General features: G+C 34.5%; 6 protein-coding genes across 9 annotated transcripts; 3 read left to right on the forward strand and 3 right to left on the reverse strand.

Moving 5' to 3' along the window:
* Positions 1-221: 221 nt before the first annotated feature.
* On the reverse strand, positions 222-3,654 carry LOC107931022 (protein ETHYLENE INSENSITIVE 3). Its single transcript, XM_016862833.2, has 2 exons — positions 3,402-3,654; positions 222-2,543 (listed from the first exon to the last, which is right to left on the reverse strand). The coding sequence occupies exon 2, from the start codon at positions 2,397-2,399 to the stop codon at positions 609-611; it is 1,791 nt and encodes a 596-aa protein (XP_016718322.1). The 5' UTR covers positions 2,400-2,543; positions 3,402-3,654; the 3' UTR covers positions 222-608.
* Positions 3,655-6,067: 2,413 nt separating this feature from the next.
* LOC107930733 (ABSCISIC ACID-INSENSITIVE 5-like protein 2) lies at positions 6,068-8,265 on the forward strand. 4 transcript variants are annotated; one of them, XM_016862482.2, is made up of 4 exons: positions 6,068-6,320; positions 6,770-7,609; positions 7,706-7,777; positions 7,889-8,265. In XM_016862482.2, the coding sequence occupies exons 2-4, from the start codon at positions 6,845-6,847 to the stop codon at positions 7,964-7,966; spliced, it is 915 nt and encodes a 304-aa protein (XP_016717971.1). In that variant the 5' UTR covers positions 6,068-6,320; positions 6,770-6,844; the 3' UTR covers positions 7,967-8,265. The 4 variants fall into 4 exon arrangements, with proteins under 4 accessions (XP_016717971.1, XP_016718043.1, XP_040941902.1 ...); XM_016862554.2 differs by having other exon boundaries at positions 6,084-6,320; positions 6,815-7,609; XM_016862622.2 differs by having other exon boundaries at positions 6,100-6,320; positions 6,792-7,609.
* On the reverse strand, positions 8,232-10,298 carry LOC107930928 (oligoribonuclease). Its single transcript, XM_041085969.1, has 8 exons — positions 10,044-10,298; positions 9,756-9,872; positions 9,541-9,617; positions 9,219-9,300; positions 9,058-9,113; positions 8,822-8,908; positions 8,598-8,688; positions 8,232-8,486 (listed from the first exon to the last, which is right to left on the reverse strand). The coding sequence occupies exons 1-8, from the start codon at positions 10,159-10,161 to the stop codon at positions 8,365-8,367; spliced, it is 750 nt and encodes a 249-aa protein (XP_040941903.1). The 5' UTR covers positions 10,162-10,298; the 3' UTR covers positions 8,232-8,364.
* Positions 10,299-11,693: 1,395 nt separating this feature from the next.
* Positions 11,694-14,393, forward strand: LOC107930504 (yrdC domain-containing protein, mitochondrial). Its single transcript, XM_016862200.2, has 5 exons — positions 11,694-11,846; positions 12,114-12,348; positions 13,464-13,639; positions 13,739-14,030; positions 14,120-14,393. Exons 1-5 carry the CDS (start codon positions 11,783-11,785, stop codon positions 14,175-14,177), a joined length of 825 nt encoding a protein of 274 aa, XP_016717689.1. The 5' UTR covers positions 11,694-11,782; the 3' UTR covers positions 14,178-14,393.
* Positions 14,394-15,311: 918 nt separating this feature from the next.
* On the reverse strand, positions 15,312-16,129 carry LOC107930650 (60S ribosomal protein L12-3). The gene has a single exon (XM_016862380.2). It carries the CDS (start codon positions 15,999-16,001, stop codon positions 15,501-15,503), a length of 501 nt encoding a protein of 166 aa, XP_016717869.1. The 5' UTR covers positions 16,002-16,129; the 3' UTR covers positions 15,312-15,500.
* Positions 16,130-17,529: 1,400 nt separating this feature from the next.
* Positions 17,530-18,607, forward strand: LOC107930409 (uncharacterized). The gene has a single exon (XM_016862107.2). The coding sequence runs from the start codon at positions 17,662-17,664 to the stop codon at positions 18,166-18,168; it is 507 nt and encodes a 168-aa protein (XP_016717596.1). The 5' UTR covers positions 17,530-17,661; the 3' UTR covers positions 18,169-18,607.
* The last annotated feature ends 240 nt before the right edge of the window (positions 18,608-18,847 follow it).

Raw genomic sequence — 18,847 nt, forward strand, 5'->3', positions numbered from 1 at the left:
TTTTAGTTTCTTTTTCCTCGAAAAATTACGTGTCAATATGATAATAAACCCAACACCTAACAGATTTTTTCTTTAATAATTTGTCACGCTTCGATGAATCCTTAAAAGTGGGCCGTTACATGCCAGTTGTCACTACATACTAAGGCAAACTCAAGGAGACCGAGTCAACCGAGTCATTTCCGCCATCAACGGCGGTGCATGAAAGTACACACACGTGGGAATGGTCCTACAACTACAAGATTTGCATTAAAAACACACAAAACAACAGTTCCAATACAAATATGTACCCCCCCCATGACTTCATTACAAGACAAAACAACACTCATTATCAGATTCCTACCCCAACATGTAATAATAATGGTAGAAAACTGATAAAAAAACAGTGAGAATGAAAGAACAAAAAACCAGACACCTAACTTATTTATAAGACAAAGTCACGTTCTATGTATAAAATCTGTTCCCCATATATGATAAACCTGCTAAAACTTGTTAAAACTTCTATTACTACACGGACAAGCTTGAAAAAATACGATAACCATGAAACACACGACACGGGGCTCAGTAGGGTTGAGTCGGGTACGGTTTCAGTTTCAGCCTTGAGATTGTTACTAGAACCAGATTGAGACATCTTGTTTTGGCATGGCGTCCATTCCATCAGCTTGGAGATCATCATTGTAATCGAATGAAGACAAATCGAATGGAGAGCCGAACATCAGTTTGAAACCGTTGTTGTTGTTGTTGTAGGTGGTCTCGAATGGAGAATTCGAGGTCTTCAACCGGTCGAATTGAGCTTCCCCTTGTGGTAAAATCTGGTTATTAGCGGGTATGTTGGACTCATTGAAGAAGGAAAGGCCTTGACCACGGAAGAACTCGTCCTGTTGCTGTTGGGTTTTCGGCTGAAGAAGATTTTGACCTTCCGTAACTGGATTTTTAATGGGACTCGCATTCTTGTTGGCTTGAACATTGTTGTCGTATATCGACATGAGGTTACTGATCATTTTCTGTCCATCTTCTGGAAATCCGAGTCCTGATAGATCGAATGGTGTCGAGACAGAAGTAGTAGACGGTGCTGCCGGCTTCAGTTGCGCAAATGGTGGAGGGAAAATGACCGGTTTCACGTCGTTTATGTTAAAATTCGAACCACCAAACTGTGCAGACGAGTTTCTATGTGGACAAGTTAGTTGATGATTGTCCCTGGCAGTCCGGTCATGAAAACCCAATTGGAGTTCACTATAAGGACATTGGAGGAACTCACAAGTGTAGATCTTGTGTTCGATGTTTATATCGTCAGACGGTTTCCTCTTTTGTAAGAAATCCAAATTAACAGGAAAAGATGGTTGTTGGATGACCCTATTCAGATTCCCAGGTTTGCACTCTTGCACATCAAAGATAGGCTCATCTACGACCCCTTCTATATCGTACTCATTGCAGTCATTTATAACCAACGATCCACTTCCGCCACTTGAGGACAAAGGTGGGCAAGAATCGGGATAAAGCTCTCGAGCCAATGCTTCCTCCTGGTTAATGATAGCGAGCCAAGTTGCGCTTTCTTTTGCAGTCATCTTGTCCTGTAAGCACTTAGACTGTCGTACGAGCTTTCGGATCTTCGCAATATCAGGTGAGATATGCTTGATTACGGCTGTAAGAACCCCGACTTTCCAAGCCTTTTTCAAATCATGGGGTTTCTTATAAGAAGGAGGGCCTTGATCTTTGGGTAACCCGAGTTGCGGCCACCATTCCTCGGTTCCCGTAGGCCACCACGGCGGAGGAACACCTTTCTCTAAAGGAAACCGCCTCTGAGGTGGATCGCAGTGTTGCATCAGTGCAGATAAAAGAGAACCAAGAGTTGTATCTTGAAGTTCTTGTAAAGTGTGCGGTGTAGGACCGATCAAGTTACACCCATCATTGTTCCCGGGAATCGAATTATCCGCCTGGTACTTCGCAATAGCAGCAGGACCATTACGATCAAACCTCACTTTATCCTTCCACCATTCTCGAAGGTTGTCTGATGCCCCAGTTACCGGCTTTCCCTTTTCCGGAATAATCCCATATACAAAACCTTGAGCCTTACACACTTCCATCATCTTCAACATGTACTTCAATATCCCATCTTGCGCCCTCGACATCTTCTTCCTCCTTGCTTGTTCTTGCGACTGGCGTTGTTTGGCTGTATCAACCCCGTCCTTTCCCTTACTCTGATCTTTAAGCCGTTTCAATCGCATTTTGTCCCTCCACACCCTCCTCTCAAGTTCATCAACATCGACCTCTTCATCACTATAATCGTCATCAACTAGTGCATCCATTTCGACCTGTGAAGCAGCCGTCACATCCTTTTCCCCGAAAGAAGCACCAAAGAAATCCATATCCCCACAAATCCCCATCTCCTCAAACATCATCATCGTTCCAATACAGGACTCAGAACAAATCCGAAACTCGAGGAAATCTCCGAAATCAAACTGAAGCTTTGAGTTTCTACTAGTATCTGTTACAACTTAGAACTGATATAACCTCAAATCATCCAATAACCAAAGGACTCCATTAACCTGTATATACATATAAAACATTAAAGCATTAACATAAATCAAAGACAAGTTCCGTTTTAGCCGTTACTCGGAATTCCAGTGTAAATGTCGGAAATGAGTATACCAACAAGGATATATCCATATCCGATAACGGAAAAAACAGTCAGAGTAACACAGACCATAGCTCCTAAACCCTAAACAAAGTTCAGCTTTCTCCGCCGTCTATGTTACACGGAATCCGGTGTAAACGTCGGAAATGAGTATACCAACACGTATATATCTATATACGGAAAAATAAGAGTCGGAGTAACATAAACCATAGCTCATATACCCTAAACATTAAATACAATAAAATTTAGGGGGAAAAGGGATCATCAGATAAAATTCAGATCTCAAAATGATTAATTAAACGAAAAAGATTAAGTTGAATCGATATTACAGAAACTAAGCTTAAAATTGATTTGATCTGATACAACAAGGATATCAACTTTCTCATATCAACTTTATCAATCATTATTAAAAGCTATGATTAAAAAAAGTAAAAAAACTCCGAAGAGAATCAAAATTTAATTAAAAGAAGTACCGAAATTGATAATCAAAACTTCTTTTTCAATTAATAACATGATACAATAAACAAAGCAATAAAAAACAGCCAATTAAAAAAAACTCAAATCAGAAAATTAGCAGGGAATAAAAAAGAAAAACAAACCCACATCAGAAAACAATAAGAAGAACCGACAAATAGAATATCAAAAATTCAATGAATTAAAAAAGAAAACCCATATCAGAAAATTAGTGGAAGAAAAACTGAAAGACAGTACTGAAAAATCAAGTCATCTACAAGGATCCATTAAAAAAACCCAGTCCAAAAAGACTTACCAGAAGGGAAAAAGAAGCTCAAAGACGCCATTTAGGCAACACTAAGAAGACTATGAGAAGAACAAAAGCATAGACACAGAGAGAGAATAATGGATGAATAAAGATAATAATTGGAGAAAAAGGGGAAGGGGGGTGGCTGCTTTAGCTTGCTTCCCCTGTTGATGATTTTGAAAGACAAAGAGATGGAAAGTGGGAGAAACTATTGGGGATTCGTATATAAAATAAAATAATTATTAGTATGTAATAGGATCGAAGTTTGGAGGGGTAAAGGGACATTGGACTAAATAGTGGTGAAGACGGAAAGTGTTTAGTTTAAGGAAGAATATAAGATTTACTCCTTAATTTGACAATTGTTTTCATTTTGGTCTATACTGGTTTTGGCATTTGGCAGTATTTCTCAATTTGGTCCTTGAACTTGAATTTTATTATGGTATGCTGATGTGGCACTAATTAGATTGTGTCAAGCCATCACTTGATTTATTTAAATTTTTTAAAAATTTAATTTAGGTGATGTGTAGTATAATCTCAGTGCCATGTTATCTTGAATGATATGCAATCAAAGGTTCAGGGACTAATTTGAAAAAAATTTGTCAACTTCTGGGATTAATATTGACCAAAAAAATTTAGGGACTAAGTTAGAAAATGTTGTGAAGTTAAAGGACTAAATGTTGCTTTATCTCTTAATTAATAAAAAAGTTAAAAGAATCGGAAAGAAGAAACTGGAGTGAAAAACGAGAAGAAACTAAAAGGTTTAATTCTTTGTCAGTCCCTTTACTTTTTATATAGTTAAAATTTAGTCTCCTTTACTTTTAATTTCAAAATTTTAGTCCTCAATTTTTTTGATTTAATAATTAAAGCTCAATTGATAGCATCATCATAGGAATCACTTTAAATTGAATTATGTATCATTTTAAAATTAAAAAAAAATTGAAATATTGACTTCCACTTTACTTCTAACAGTATTGAAGAATCTTAAAACCCTAAGTTTAGAATCGAAAACCTTACAATCCCTAATTCAACATTTTTATTTGTTTATTTAGTCTTACACGCGTATAATGGTCATATGAGTAACTGTTTTTTTTACGTAATCTAATTTATCAAACTCCTTTAACAGTATTACCAATTAAACTTTAAATATTAAATTAAGAGATTAGATGAACTAAATTCATAGGATTAAAAATTAAAAAAACTAAACTTTAAATGTATAAAAGGTACAAGGAGTAAGAGAGCAATTAAACCGAAAGTAAATTAAGAGGTCAGATTAACCCAATCTAATTCTTGATGTAGACGTTTTTTTCTAAAATAATTTAATAGACAAAAAATAATAGCAGAGTGGGGACCAAGTAGGTCTTGGTTAATGGAAAGCATTAAATTAAGGCATGGAGGTAGGCATTGGTCTTCATCCAATGTTTTCTTCCTTTATTACAGGAGTCTCTACCATTTTTCTAATTTTATTTTTTTTATTCTTTTTAATCATGTTTACAACTAATTTGAATAATTTTAATTATTTTATTGAAAACAATTGTGAATTCTCTTAATTCCTACAATAATTTTTGGAATTCAATTTAACAATCCATGTGCTTATTATTTTAAATTTTTTAAAGGATTAAATTAAAATTTTACTATTTTAAGAGGTTAATATATAATTTTACTATTTAAATAACTTATAATTTTAGAAATGTAAAGGGACTAGAATGATATTTTTTTCATTTTGGGGCCGAAGCCTCTGTCCACCCTACCCTCCATTTGTGCCATCTCAGATGGAATAGGTTTACACGTATTTAAACTTAATTGATATGATATTTCAATATTCATTTAAAACATTTGTAATTTTGAATAAATTTAAAATATGAATTGTAGGATTCAACATGTTTAATACAAATGACTGAAAAGAAGTCAAAGATCACCATGTTGTGAAAACGATGTAAGATAACTGAAATTAATAAGTGCGTAAAATGACATATTAGTGTTCGTAAACTATTCGTATTTAATTTAGAAAAATAAATTTAATTTGATAATTTTTTTAGTAAAGTTCAAACTATCGATTGTCCTAAACTAGAACTTTAGTAATACTCAATTTTAATAATTTGTGAGATTTAATGAGCTTTTTATTTTTAATATGTATTTTAAATATTTTATTATGAAATTGCATTTCTACCTTTAATATTACGGGTAAAGTACACTAGTAGTAATTAACTATTAATAAATTTTATTTTTAGTTACTTAACTATAAAAAATCACAAAAAGATCACCCAATATTCAATATTCTCTTTTTTGGTCATCAATTGATTATAGTAACAACTTTTAAATTTGACATAATAGTAATTTTAACTCTCAACATTTATACAATGTATCAATTTAGTCTTGATCTTAAAAAGTCTAACAATTAGCATTTATAAATTTTGTAATTTGATTTTTTTTACTTTTTTAATCCTTTCATCTAAAAAACTAAAAAATAATTATCAACTAAATTTGATTAAAAATATATAAAAAAATTTAAAAATAAAAAAATCTAACATAATAAATTTCATATATTCTCGTTATTTTAAAATTAACCCTAAATTTCATAAAAAAAACAAAAAAACAAATTACATTATATATAATTATTAAAAATTAAGTTTTCAAAATCAACACTAAATTAATATAATTTATAAATACTAAACATCAAAATAACTATTATTCCAATTTAAAAAGTTAGTATAATCTTCCAAGCCAACGCAAATGAAAAAACCGAAGAATCCTTTAAAACACACAAAAGAAACCCTAAAAACGCTCCGATTCCCAGAAAACCGAAATGAAAAGGGACCAATCGCACTTAATATTTCAATAATACGTGGAGTTTTTATGTAACAACAGCTTAGCAAAATTTAAAAAAGAAAAATCCCCCCTTCTGTCTCGATCCAGGATCAGAATTTCCAGGTAATAACATAAGAATTTTCATGGGTATTTATTTGTTTTAATTTTAATTGATTACTACTAGTATTTTTTTTTCGAATTTTTAACAGTTAACCTGATTGCTTCAACAGTAAATTTCGATTCATCATCTTTAATTTTCTTTTTTCTTCTTGATTAATGGGTTTTTAAAAGGATTTTCGGGTTTTAAATTTTCTGGTAATTTTGTAAACTTGCTTTTTTGGGTTTAAGCTGTGAAAAGAAACAAGGTTGAACAGGTAAAACCTAAAGAAAATTAGACAATTAATAATAAGAAGGGGGTGTAAATGTTGGGGAAATGAATAAAAATGAGAAGTTTTTTATTGTACTGGCTTATTTGATGTGAATTTCACTTTTTTCTTTCATTTTGGGAATTATTCTATTTTAGGGTTTTTTAGGGATTTTGGTTGTTACTAAATTACATTGAAATTTTTCAGCTGAAAGGTTTTATGGTATTAGGGGTAATTTTTGGGTTTCGGCAGTTTGTATTGATAGGGTTTTGAGAGTTAAGAATGGGGATTCAAACTATGGGATCCCAAAGCAATGGACAACAGTCTCTTTTACAGCCATCTCCATTGGTGAGGCAGAATTCATGGTATAGTCTTACTCTTAATGAAGTTGAAAACCAATTAGGGAACTTGGGGAAGCCTTTAGGTAGTATTAACCTTGATGAGCTTCTTGATAATGTATGGAGTACCGAGTTGAATCCGCCGTTAGGGATGAATAATTCCGAAAGCATTTCGTCATCTTCTTCATCTCTTCATCGTCAAGCTAGCTTAACCTTGGCTAGAGCTTTGAGTGGTAAGACGGTAGATCAAGTGTGGAGTGAGATACAACAAGGTCAAAAGAGGAGGAACGGTGAGGGGATGAAGGATCAAGAAAGAGAAGCAAAGCTTGGCGAAACCACATTGGAGGATTTTTTGGTACAAGCAGGGCTTTTTGTTGCTGAAACATCGTTGGATCCTACAATGGAATTTGATAATACCCGTCAGCAAAGTTTGCCACACCAATTCAGATTGTCACCTACACCATCTATTGGTACATTATCGGATACACCTATGACGGGGCAGAAACGAGATGTATTTGAGAAGAGTATTGAGAGTTTGCCACAGCAATTTGGGTTGTCACCTACCCCATCTATTGGTACGTTATCGGATACACCTATGACGGGACGGAAAAGAGATGCTCAAGATGCATTTGAGAAGAGTATCGAGAGGAGGTTAAGGAGAAAGATTAAGAACAGGGAATCTGCTGCACGATCACGAGCTAGGAAGCAGGCAAGGGTTTAAACATGTTTTTTGGCTAATTGATATCGTTTAAACTATTTTTTCCTTTTGATTTTATACAGCCATGATCTTTTGGTTTTTGCATAGGCTTACCACAATGAGCTGGTTAACAAGGTTTCACGATTAGAAGAGGATAATCTAAAGCTCAAAAGAGAGAAGGTATACAATCTTTGCTTGACATTTCTCTGACTCAACATCCACACCTGAAACATGTTTTTCAGATACTCGAATTTGTGAATTTCATGTTTATTTACTTCTTTATTCTTGCAGGAATTTGATACAAAATCTCAGTGTGAAACATCTGAAACAAGGTATCAGCTTAGAAGAACAAGTTCCGCCTCTTTTTAACTCGTGTTTTCCGCTGTTTTAAGCTCTCTAGTTGGCTTGTTGACAGAGCTTCGTTGTGAATTCGTTCCAAGGGTTTGGCATTCTGTACATTTATGATTATCATGTGTTGGTTTTTACCTTCCTCTGCAAAACCGCCATGTTTATATGTGTTAGGTTTATATTTATTCGGCTGAACGACAAGTAAATCGGTGTTGATTAGGCTATAATCCTACCTTTAAAGTAGAAAAAGCTTGGGGAAAAAGAAATGTTGTGCAAACATTGACTATGGGAATGCAATAATATTTGCTTTAAACCCTGCATAATGAGAATTCATGTGCCAAAATTACAAACAACTAGTTCAAATGATCCATTTGTTCTCAAGAAAGAGTAGCATTTGCATGACTTTGTCAGTCTTTTGTTCACTTCTTCTTCGATTTTGCTTTAAATATCGTCTCTTTGAAGTACTTGAGTTCTAATATGCTCTCCTTGATATCATCCATGGCTCTGTGTTTCTTTTCTTTGAGAGGGGCATTCTCTTGATCTGCATGAGAGCAATGACCATTATTGACATGTGTGATTCGATTCAGGTAGCTAATTTGCGTGTTTATGCACATTCACATGTAAATAAATTGTAGTAACGGGCTGGATGTACCTTTAGGATACCAGCGCATGCAAAGGGCCCTGATGCTGCTCACGTCGACAACTACATGAGAGAAAAGACTGGCTAAATCGGGCATGTATTTCTGCAACAAAGGAACCAGACATGAACAGTTAATAAGATCTAACCCTTTGCTATGTTCTTGTCTAAGCAACCCTAAACCCGACTCCATGTGATCAGGTTAAAATGAAACTGATATAACTTTAACTTATTATTACCTTTAAGAAAAGAAAGTCCATGTAAATAGAATTTCCAGCTATATGAGGTCTGTATGTACCAACATTTCTCTTCACAAATTCAATGACCTGCATTATCGGAAAAACATAAACCGCAAAACGAAAAAACAAACCCCGATAAAAGAGTTGCCTCCAAAACTAGAAGTCGGATAACGGAGATTCTTAGAGAACTAAGTTACTAAACCTAATCAAAGTATACCACTTAATGAATAACTGACCTGTTTTTCAGCTTCTCTTTCACTAACTGTACTTTCAAGCACTTTCTGTGTCAATCCTAGAATAATTTTAAGGTTGTTAGCGATGGTTCTGGATCTATAGATACAATTAAAAAGCAGAAAGATGCTGCCAATAACAAAACACAATTTATCGTGTCACATACCACTAGCTCCGTGATGATTTTGACACCATTCCCCCATTCTATCTAAACATTCTTTAGATTGATGGATAACCAGATCAGGACCCTGTAAGATCAAATATACCGAATTACAACTTAGGAATGGTGGAATTCCATACGGGGCCTTTTCCTGCACATTAGCCTACCTTCCCCCTCCCCCCCCCCCCGGCACCCACCATTGTTCTATTGATTTAGTCATAAATGAACTTGAGGAAATCCTTTTGACGACTTTACGAATAACGGGAAATACATGCTCGAGCATGCAAAGCTCTTCGAGATCTTATAATCAACAAACTTTATGCTTTACCTCCACTGATTTGGTGAGCTTGCCATCGGTGATTATACAAGCTATCTCTAGGATCCTATCAACTTCAATGTCTAAACCTGCATTGCACACCATATGTAAACAAACATGAATTTAATAATGCATACCGCCAAGATCCCTGTCGCGTTTACGGGTATCGGGCATGGGTACGTCGAGAAAAATGAAGTGTACGGTTAAATATTTTGCTATATGCTTACCAGTCATTTCCATGTCAATCCATACAAGAGGTAACTTGTAGTTCTCTGAAAGCAACGATGAATCCGCTTCACTCTGTTTATCTTCAATTGAACCCTTTTCATTACTTTTGCTCTTACCTTTATCAGATTTCAATAAACTCTAAATTAGATATTAAAGGCTTCCATTTTCCATACAATCAATAAGCTTTTGAGTAAAATTACAGTGAAACCCAGAGTTGAAATGATTTAAAGAAATTAAATATGTTTACACAGTGATTAATTAAACAAGCCATAAACTAAAGACAGTACCTGGGTCATTGAAAGAGAGTAGGGTGGCCGACCCTGAAATTGTGGAAGCGGTGGATAGCGGAAGATGGTCGTCGACGTCAATCTCCAGCACTGAAAACGCATTTGAGAGGCCGTCCATTCTATTTAGGCTTTCAAGCAATCTGAGACTGGTTTACCGATTTGAAAACGGTTTTCCGGCGTCGGACTGAGGTTTCAGTTGAGACCGGAAAATGAAAAATGGTAAATGCAATCGATGATTCGTTTTCCTTTCAAGGTAAATATTAAACCAAATTCCAAAGTATATTTATTAATGGATAAAATAACATTTAGTCCCTATATTTGTCAACTTTTTCGACTTGATCCTTGAACTTTTCTAAGTTACTACATTGGACCCACAAAAGATTGTCAAGTTGAAAAGCAAAAAATCTTGCATCATATTTAAATTGTCCTATTAGTGAACATACACGTATTTACAATTTATTTTAAGTAATTTAAACTTTCCATAATTTTTTCTTTTTGTGTTTTTCTAATAGAAAGAGGTTAGAGCTTTAATTTTTTTTATTTTTTAAATTAGTCTCTTAATTTGACAATTATTCTTACATTAGATTAAAAAAATTATTTATATTAGTCCCTGAACATAATAATTGTTTCCATATTAAGATTTGAACTTTTTTTTCAAATTAATCCCTAATCTTTATATTTAACATTCATTGAGAGAAGCTCGAACGCCTATCCCAAGGGTTGAGGGGCAGCAAACTTAGTTCCCCTCACTATTGTTGTTGCCTCTTGTATTCTACTAGGATTGTACTTTTTTATTAAAATATTATTATTTAATTAATCCTTGTTTAAGTACAATTTTGTACTGTTTCTCTACATTAGTTAGTCTAATTACACAAGTTTTTGAGCGCTGTCGAAAAATAGATTTAAAATAATATTTTTTGGGAAAAGCTAATAGTTTCTAGGTTGGTAGAAGGTTTTATAGCAATTCGAGCTTTGAGGAGACCGTTCGGTATAAAATTGGGAAACGAAAATTTTTATTCTGTGTACTTAATTCGTAAGTAATTTGGGGTTCAAAAATAGTATAGCACAAAAGACCATTTGGTACAAAGCCGAGAAACGATTTAGACATTCTTATACAAAGTACTAGTAATGATTTGATAAATGTTTACTACTTATCACAAGGTTTGGGTTTTAGAAGAAAAAAACTTAAACTTCTGTTGTGCACAAAAACATAATTTTTTAAATTGATATTTCAACAACTTGGACCAAAAACAAGTTCAAGCCCTAATGTAAAAATTGTTGTTAAGTTCAAATCCTAAATAATGATTTAAACCTTATAAAAATAGAGGCAAAGGGATTGTCCATTAATCTAATTCGAGACTGATGCCAACTGAAAACTAAAACAAAAATTCTTGTCACTCTACGAATGGCTCAATCAACAAATTTGAGCTAACATTTAACACTCGAATTATTGTTAAGTTGATGAATCACTTGATTAATGCGATAGTGATACTTTGAAAAACTTGATTAGAAAGCTTTGAAGTTCCGAATTTAAAATCTAATTTGAGGACTTATAGTTGAATTAACCCAACTATTTATTTTGAAGCTTTGACTTTTTTAGTCAATTCAATCACGTGAGAAGCACGTGCCTTTTTTTCCGTTAACTAGGGCAAAACTGTAAACGGTCCGGCATAGATTTACATAAACAGAACTGAAACACTGTACGCTTCAAAAAAAAAAAAAGTCTTTGCCGCATAATTATGAACATTTCCACAAGATTTGGAGCGAAGTTACCTCTTTTAAGCAATCTTGTTCCTATCAGAGGTGCTATTTAATCCACAGTTTAATTGTTAGTCTCTTTCCCATTTTCTCTTATCCTTTTTTCCCAGTTTTCTTCTTTTGTAAAAGTGACCTTGAATTGATGTTCTTCATAATTTGGAGGTTTATTTGAATAATTGACGATGTTTTTTATTCGAAACTTTTTTTTTATCTTGTTTTGATTCAAATGGTTGGATTTCTTTTTATAATTTTCTGTTGCTGTTTCGTTTTAAGCTTAAATATGTATTGAAAGTGTTTGTTGAAATGTCTCAGAGGTGCCTAAGTTGGGGTTCTTGCCGTTTTCGCATCGAAAGAGGGGATTTCGAAGTGGGTTTTCGAAGAAAATGGCTTTGAATGTTGAAAAATTCGATGTTGGTGTCGAGAACCAGTTGGGGTTGATTCGTTCTGCAACGGAATCTAATGCTGATGAAGCCATTGAAGCTCTCAAAGCTGGGAAAGTTATTGCAGTGCCTACTGATACACTATATGGATTTGCTTGTGATGCTTGGTATCTTTCTAGTTTATCTAATTTTTTCATTGTAGTTGCTTTTTACATGTCAAAAGTATGATAGTTTGCATTTTATCGGTGTTATGTGCTTTAACTGTTCTTACTGTTCCATTGAAATCAACTAAAGGATAAAATGAAAAACGAAATCATTGATTCGAATTTTTAGCTTCTTAAGCCTGCATTTATAGTTTGTTAGTTGATCAATGGGAAGGCAGAACGTCTGTACTACTAGTCAGATTGCATTTTTCCTCTGTTATTCAAAAAATGGTCAAATTTATCCCTGTATGTTACATTAAAGAGCAAATCGGTCCTTTCTAATAAAAAGGTCATTTATACTGTTAAAAACTGGCAAAGTTGACAGAATAACTAGATAATTATAAGTGGCATGCCACTAATACATAGAGACCATTTTTTAACAGTAGAAATTGATAGAAATTTTAACAAAAGGACTAATTTGCTCTTTGACGTAATGTACAAGGATTAATTTGCTCATGTTTTGAGTAAAGGGGGCAAATGCAGTCCGACTCTTAGTGCAAGGGCTTCCATGGTATTCTTAACATAGGAAGGCAAATATGCTAGGAATATAGCTAGATTGCACTTATAGCTGTTCTTAGATGTGAAAAATATGCAAAAATGTGAATTTGATTAGTGAGCTATACTTCCAAGTTTATGTGCTTTTTAGCTGTTCTTAATGTTCCATTGAAATGAACAAGAATGTAGGATAAACCAAAAACGAAATCATTGATTCGAATTCTTTTAGCTTCTTAAGCCTGCATTTATAGTTTATGGTAGGGATATAGCTAGATTGCTCCATTCAATCTTATGGTTGAAAGAGAGAAAGAAATTCCGGTTTTATTAATAAAAATTTCAACTGTTGTTGCCGGGTGAAAACATAATGATTTGTTCATATTGTTCTCTTGAGTTATTGGAATTTATCTAAATGTTTCTTGGAGAATCGGTTCTCAATGACGTTATCATATGAAAACCGAGAAGCATTGTTCAATGATTTCCCGATATGAACTTGAAGATAGCCTTTGGTTGTCATTATGTTAGCAAGCTTTAGTTCGATTTATCTAGAGATTTATAAATTTCCTTTAACGGCATCACCCGTGCAGTTCTTCCAAAGCTGTAAATAGGATTTACCACATCAAAGGCCGCAAGCATACCAGTCCTCTTGCGATCTGTGTTGGGGATGTTTCAGACATAGAGCACTTTGCTGTCACAGACCATTTACCTCACGGCTTACTCAATTCTCTCCTGCCGGGACCAGTCACCATTGTACTAGGGAGAGGTTCGTCACCTTTTTTGTGTTTATCAGCTTAGTCTTCACACACACAACATATTTGTCGGCTAAATATGTAATTTTGATTTGCATGTGAATACTTTTTAGGTGAATCTAGCATCCTTGAGAAGTCCTTGAACCCGGGATTAGACAGTATAGGAGTGCGAGTCCCGGACTCTGACTTCATTAGGATCATTGCCCGCGGTTCCGGAAGTGCACTGGCTCTTACTAGTGCTAATCTAAGTGGGCAGCCTAGTAGTGTGAGCATTAAGGACTTCGAGAACCTTTGGGAACACTGTGCATATGTATACGAAGGTGGTGTGCTACCAGCAGGTCGTGCAGGATCGACAGTTGTTGACCTCACTAAGCCGGGAAAGTATCGAATTCTTAGACCTGGAAGGTGCGGATACCATTGAATAGAGTACTTCCATAGTTTTATTTATAATATTGAGAACTCACACATGTTCATATTTTCATTTGTTTATCTAGTGCTAAGGAAGAAACTGTTGCTATCCTCGAAAATTATTCTCTTCTTGAAAAGTGCTGAGCGGTTGAAGTCCAATTTCCGTCGAACATTGTAATTTATGTCTTCTAAACATATTCTTAAGTTCTATTAGATTCCACTTGATGCAATTTCGGATTTCAATTCGAGTAGCTACCGAATAGGACAGTTTGTATAGTCATTACAAATAAGCTTGTATTACATTTTTTCCGGCATATTGTCCGGATTCCGATTATTGAACAACATGGTATGCTTTATTTACTTCACTATCCTTGGCTTAAATTGCTAAATCTTCTCATAAATCCGATATCCGATGTCGTTATCTGAATAATGGAGTTCAACATTATAACTTTGGATGCTCGATAATTGATTACCGAAGAAATCAAACCTCGGCTAGTTAGAGACTGTTCTCTAATGAACAATGCTACAATCTCATTTCAACATCGATGCAAGAGAAAGGAATTTCCTTGTACATGCTATGCATACATCATGCCTTACAGGATGTGACATGGTAACTGTTATGCAAATCGAAATTAAAGAATAAAGCATCAAACCAAGAATCCGAATCCAAAATGGAACATCATGTTACTACAATCAAAAACCATTCAAAAAAATCGACATGTTTAGCATTCATCGTGTTCATCCTTTGGGGGTTACAACACCTAAAGAGTCCAAAAGACAGTCCAAGCTCAAAACACATCATAGCACACTCAAGACGAGGCCGCCCCCATTGAAGCTCAAATTATAACTCGACATGTAGAACTACTCTCTTTATCGTAGTAGTAGTAATGTACATGATCACACAGATAAACTACTCCCTCTATAGAACCTTTACTTGGCCTAAAAGCATCGGAGCACGCCCTAGAGGTACCCCAAGCCTGGAGCTCAAAATGACCTTAAATCGACATACCTAACATATCAAGATCCATGTGAGGCCACCCGTCGAAGCTCCCCTCATAGCTCGACATATTGAAACGGCGGGCATCGGAGGAACCCCGATCACCCGAGTAGCAACCACACACACACAAAAGACACCAACACATCATAAAACCAACATCCAAATAGGCCAATAGCAACACACAATTTACACATACATAAAAATGCAAACCAATGTGAATGAATCCCTAACTATGCAACCATTTTTTTCATATTCATTTGATACTTGCCAAACAGAACCAATAGCAAAACTTCAATTTTCCATTTCATTTTCTTGCTTACCAAACAGAAACACTACCAATAAAAAATTGCATTTTGAAGAGAAAAAAAAACCAGTGAACCCATAACTGTTAAACTCAAAAGATAAAAATATCCGAAAGTTGTTCATATCCTTAAAATTCAACAAAATTTGAAATTAAAAAACAAAATTGCTCACTCCAAAGGAAGATCAACATCGCCATCGTCGATTTCCTGCTGCAAATCCTTAGGGTCTTTACCATCAACGGTACACCCAACTGAAACACACGTGCCCAGAATCTCCTTAACCGTACCTTTCATATCCTTAGCCATTGACCTTGGTCTCATTACCTTAGCGATCTCGATGACGTCGTCGAGGCTAATGTTACCGTTGTGCTTGATGTTCTTGGTCTTCTTCCTATCCCTCTCCGGTTCCTTCAACGCCTTGATTACTAGCGCCGCCGCGGAAGGGACCACCGTGACCTTCGCCTGACGGTTCTGCACCGTGAGCTTGACGGTGATGCGGAGGCCTTTCCATTCCTTGGCCGTTTCTTTGGCGATGTCTTCACCGATCTTTTTGGGGGAAAGACCCAGCGGACCGATCTTCGGGGCTAAGGAACTAGCCGCGCCGACTTCGCCGCCGGTGACGCGGACGAATACGTCGACGACTTGGGTCGGGTCGAACTTGGGCGGCATTGTCGGGCTTGCTCTTAAGAGAAAGGGGCGGCTAGGGTTCTTAAAAATGGAAGCAGAGGAAGTAGAAAAAGACCGAGATTGACAAATATTATAGGTAGGTTTTTCCAGTTTAATAAAACCCGGTTTTATTTCTTGGGCCAAGCAATTGACAAGGTTTTTGGTGATTGGGCTTATTGAAGTTTTAGTGGGAAAAGAGGTTAATTTTGTTAGACATCCCCAAACTATGTCCGAAATTTAAATTGGTCACAAACTTCAGAATTCAAAGTATCAATCAAGTCCCTCTGTCGACATATCTATTGTCTTGGAGGTTAAATGTTAGCTCATAGCTGACATGTATATCTAGCGGTGAAGCGTGGTATTAAGTTTTGAGGTTCTATTAAATTTTTAAAAATTTTGAGGTTGGTATAATGAGGATTTTTAAAATAAGGATCTAATTATAATTTTAAAAAATAGAGGGTTTAGTTAAAAAATTTAAAACTTTTATGAAACTTAATTATTATTTTTTAAATAGAGGTCTAAGTAAAATTTCAAACTTAAAGTGCTTAATTGCAAAATTCTAAATCTTTTAAGTATTCAAGAGCCTCATACGTTTCTTCCCTGTGATAAATCTATTATATGAATAACTAGGATTTGATGAGTTACGAAAATACAATGTAATTGAAATTTTAGTTTTTTTTTTCCTTTTTAACATGTTATATCTAAATTTTTCGAGCATTAAGTATATATTTTTTTCTACAAGCAAGCAACAAGTATATGATTACTTAAATTTTTTATCTAATATTTTCAATATATCCGTCAAATTTAAATTAACATCACCAAATTAATAAGTCGATAGAATAATCTGATTAATATGATATAGAATTTAAAATTTATACATCAAATTAAAATATAATTCATAACTTGAGATATCATACTTGTTTTTGTAACATCAATGTATAAATAAATTTAATTTCACCCAAATTTTATAAACAATGTCTTAAGAGTAAATAAAAATACTATGGAAGCCCTTATATTAGGAAACAACTTGCACTTTTGTCTCCTTTATTTAATAAATGGGTAAATTAGTTATCATATATTAGATTAAATAGTAAATTAGTTATTTTTGTCAAAAAAATTCATAGGGACGGACCTAATGGGTTGGCAGGGACCTCAGCTCCCCTTAACATGATGAATTTTTTAAATTTTAAATTAGTAATGGTAAAATTACACTTTAACCCTCTAAGAATGATAAAAATTTGATTTAATTGTTTAAAAATTATCCATTTGATAAAGTTATATTTTTGAATAATTATTATTTTAAAAAAGTTATTTAAATATTATTATATAAATTAAAAGGGAATAGTTAAGCTTAAGAGGGTATTTTGGTATAATAAAAATACAGATATTTATCGATATATAAAATAAAATGAATATAAAAATCCTAACCCATCTTACACGGCGTTTACTTGAAAATCTCAGGGGCTTTTATGTAATAATGTCGTTAATAATTTAATTTTAAAATTAATCCATTCGGGCTACCCCATTAAGGAACCCAACCTTTTAAAAAGCATATAGAAATGAGCAGAACGCAAGGAGCAAAATCAAAATCAAAATCCCCAAAAATTAGAATTTTGCAAAGAGAAAAAATTATTTTTTTGTTTTTTTTTTGGTTGAAATTTTGATGGCAAGCAACAGAAGCTATTACTCGAGATTTCTATCGAGCGATCAACAACTCCAAGCAATGTTGAGTCGAGACTCGGTGGGATTCGAGTTAGACGAGTCGGACATCTATAACCACACGGTCACGGCACGCTCCGACTCTCCCGAGTTTCGCTCCAGTCGAGTGACGAAAAAGCCGTCAACGAAGCGTGGCGGCGGGGAATCTCGTGTAGGAGGGACACCGGCGTCGCTTCCTGTTAACGTACCGGACTGGTCAAAGATCTTGAGGGAAGAGTATAGGGGAAATCGGAAAAGATCGGAGAGTAATGAAGACGACGATGACGTGGAAGGCGATGATTGGTTGGAAGGAGGTGTTAGGATTCCACCACACGAATTTTTGGCGAAGCAAATGGCGAGGACAAGGATCGCATCGTACTCACTTCATGAAGGTAGAGGAAGGACCTTGAAAGGAAGAGATCTGAGGAGGGTCCGAAATGCAATTTTCGAAAAAACCGGGTTCCAAGACTGAAATTACACCAAAAAAGAGTGAGAATTTTGAATTCTCATTAGAAAAATTTTCCTCGAGTTTTGTTTAATTTTAATTTACTCCTCCTTTTGCAACTCTGATTCGATTCAAGAGATCATTTTCGTTTCGTGTAATTCTAACTTCGAGATCTTTAAGTGGTTTAGCGGAGAAATTTTAGATTCGGGTTTAATTTTCTTTGAGATTTGATTTTTTTTTTTAGAGTATAATTTGTTTTTCTTTTTTAGGGTATTTTGGTAAGAAAATGGGAAAAAATGGGTCTTTATTAATTGGCGGGCCGGCTTAGGTAATGTTGGTGGGGTGGGTAAACAGAAGAAAAGTCTTTTGTATTCTTTTTTTTTTTAGTTTGATTTGTCAAATTTTGTATTAAAAAATAATACTGTAATTCTTTTACTATATTGAATAGAAAAATATACTATGAGTCTATAGATGTAAATAATTTAGTTTTCTACAAAATATATATTAATGATTTATTTTTGCACAAATACTTTATATGAATTACTTAAAATCAAAGCTTAGATAACAATTTTAGGATAATAAATGTTAACACTAGGATTGGTTCAAATTGAATATGGATGGATCAAGATATTTGATAATTGGTTGAGACTTTGCTAAAAGTTTGTTTCGGGATCATCGAGATAAATGAGTTACTAGTTACAGTTTA

Source organism: Gossypium hirsutum, chromosome A13, assembly GCF_007990345.1.
Source record: "Gossypium hirsutum isolate 1008001.06 chromosome A13, Gossypium_hirsutum_v2.1, whole genome shotgun sequence".
In the NCBI taxonomy this organism is placed as follows: Eukaryota; Viridiplantae; Streptophyta; class Magnoliopsida; order Malvales; family Malvaceae; genus Gossypium; species Gossypium hirsutum.

Excerpts from the sequence above, each read along its gene's own strand:
- LOC107930650 (XM_016862380.2), bottom strand. The coding sequence starts at position 16,001 with ATGCCGCCCAAGTTCGACCCGACCCAAGTCGTCGACGTATTCGTCCGC.
- LOC107930928 (XM_041085969.1), bottom strand. The coding sequence starts at position 10,161 with ATGGACGGCCTCTCAAATGCGTTTTCAGTGCTGGAGATTGACGTCGAC. Across the intron at positions 9,114-9,218 it reads AAATCATCACGGAGCTAGTG|GATTGACACAGAAAGTGCTT; the intron begins GTATGTGACACG and ends AAATTATTCTAG. Across the intron at positions 8,689-8,821 it reads TGGACTTTCTTTTCTTAAAG|AAATACATGCCCGATTTAGC; the intron begins GTAATAATAAGT and ends CCTTTGTTGCAG.
- LOC107930733 (XM_016862482.2), top strand. The coding sequence starts at position 6,845 with ATGGGGATTCAAACTATGGGATCCCAAAGCAATGGACAACAGTCTCTT. Across the intron at positions 7,610-7,705 it reads GATCACGAGCTAGGAAGCAG|GCTTACCACAATGAGCTGGT; the intron begins GCAAGGGTTTAA and ends GTTTTTGCATAG. Across the intron at positions 7,778-7,888 it reads TAAAGCTCAAAAGAGAGAAG|GAATTTGATACAAAATCTCA; the intron begins GTATACAATCTT and ends TTATTCTTGCAG.
- LOC107931022 (XM_016862833.2), bottom strand. The coding sequence starts at position 2,399 with ATGATGATGTTTGAGGAGATGGGGATTTGTGGGGATATGGATTTCTTT.
- LOC107930409 (XM_016862107.2), top strand. The coding sequence starts at position 17,662 with ATGGCAAGCAACAGAAGCTATTACTCGAGATTTCTATCGAGCGATCAA.
- LOC107930504 (XM_016862200.2), top strand. The coding sequence starts at position 11,783 with ATGAACATTTCCACAAGATTTGGAGCGAAGTTACCTCTTTTAAGCAAT. Across the intron at positions 11,847-12,113 it reads CAATCTTGTTCCTATCAGAG|AGGTGCCTAAGTTGGGGTTC; the intron begins GTGCTATTTAAT and ends GAAATGTCTCAG. Across the intron at positions 14,031-14,119 it reads CGAATTCTTAGACCTGGAAG|TGCTAAGGAAGAAACTGTTG; the intron begins GTGCGGATACCA and ends TTGTTTATCTAG.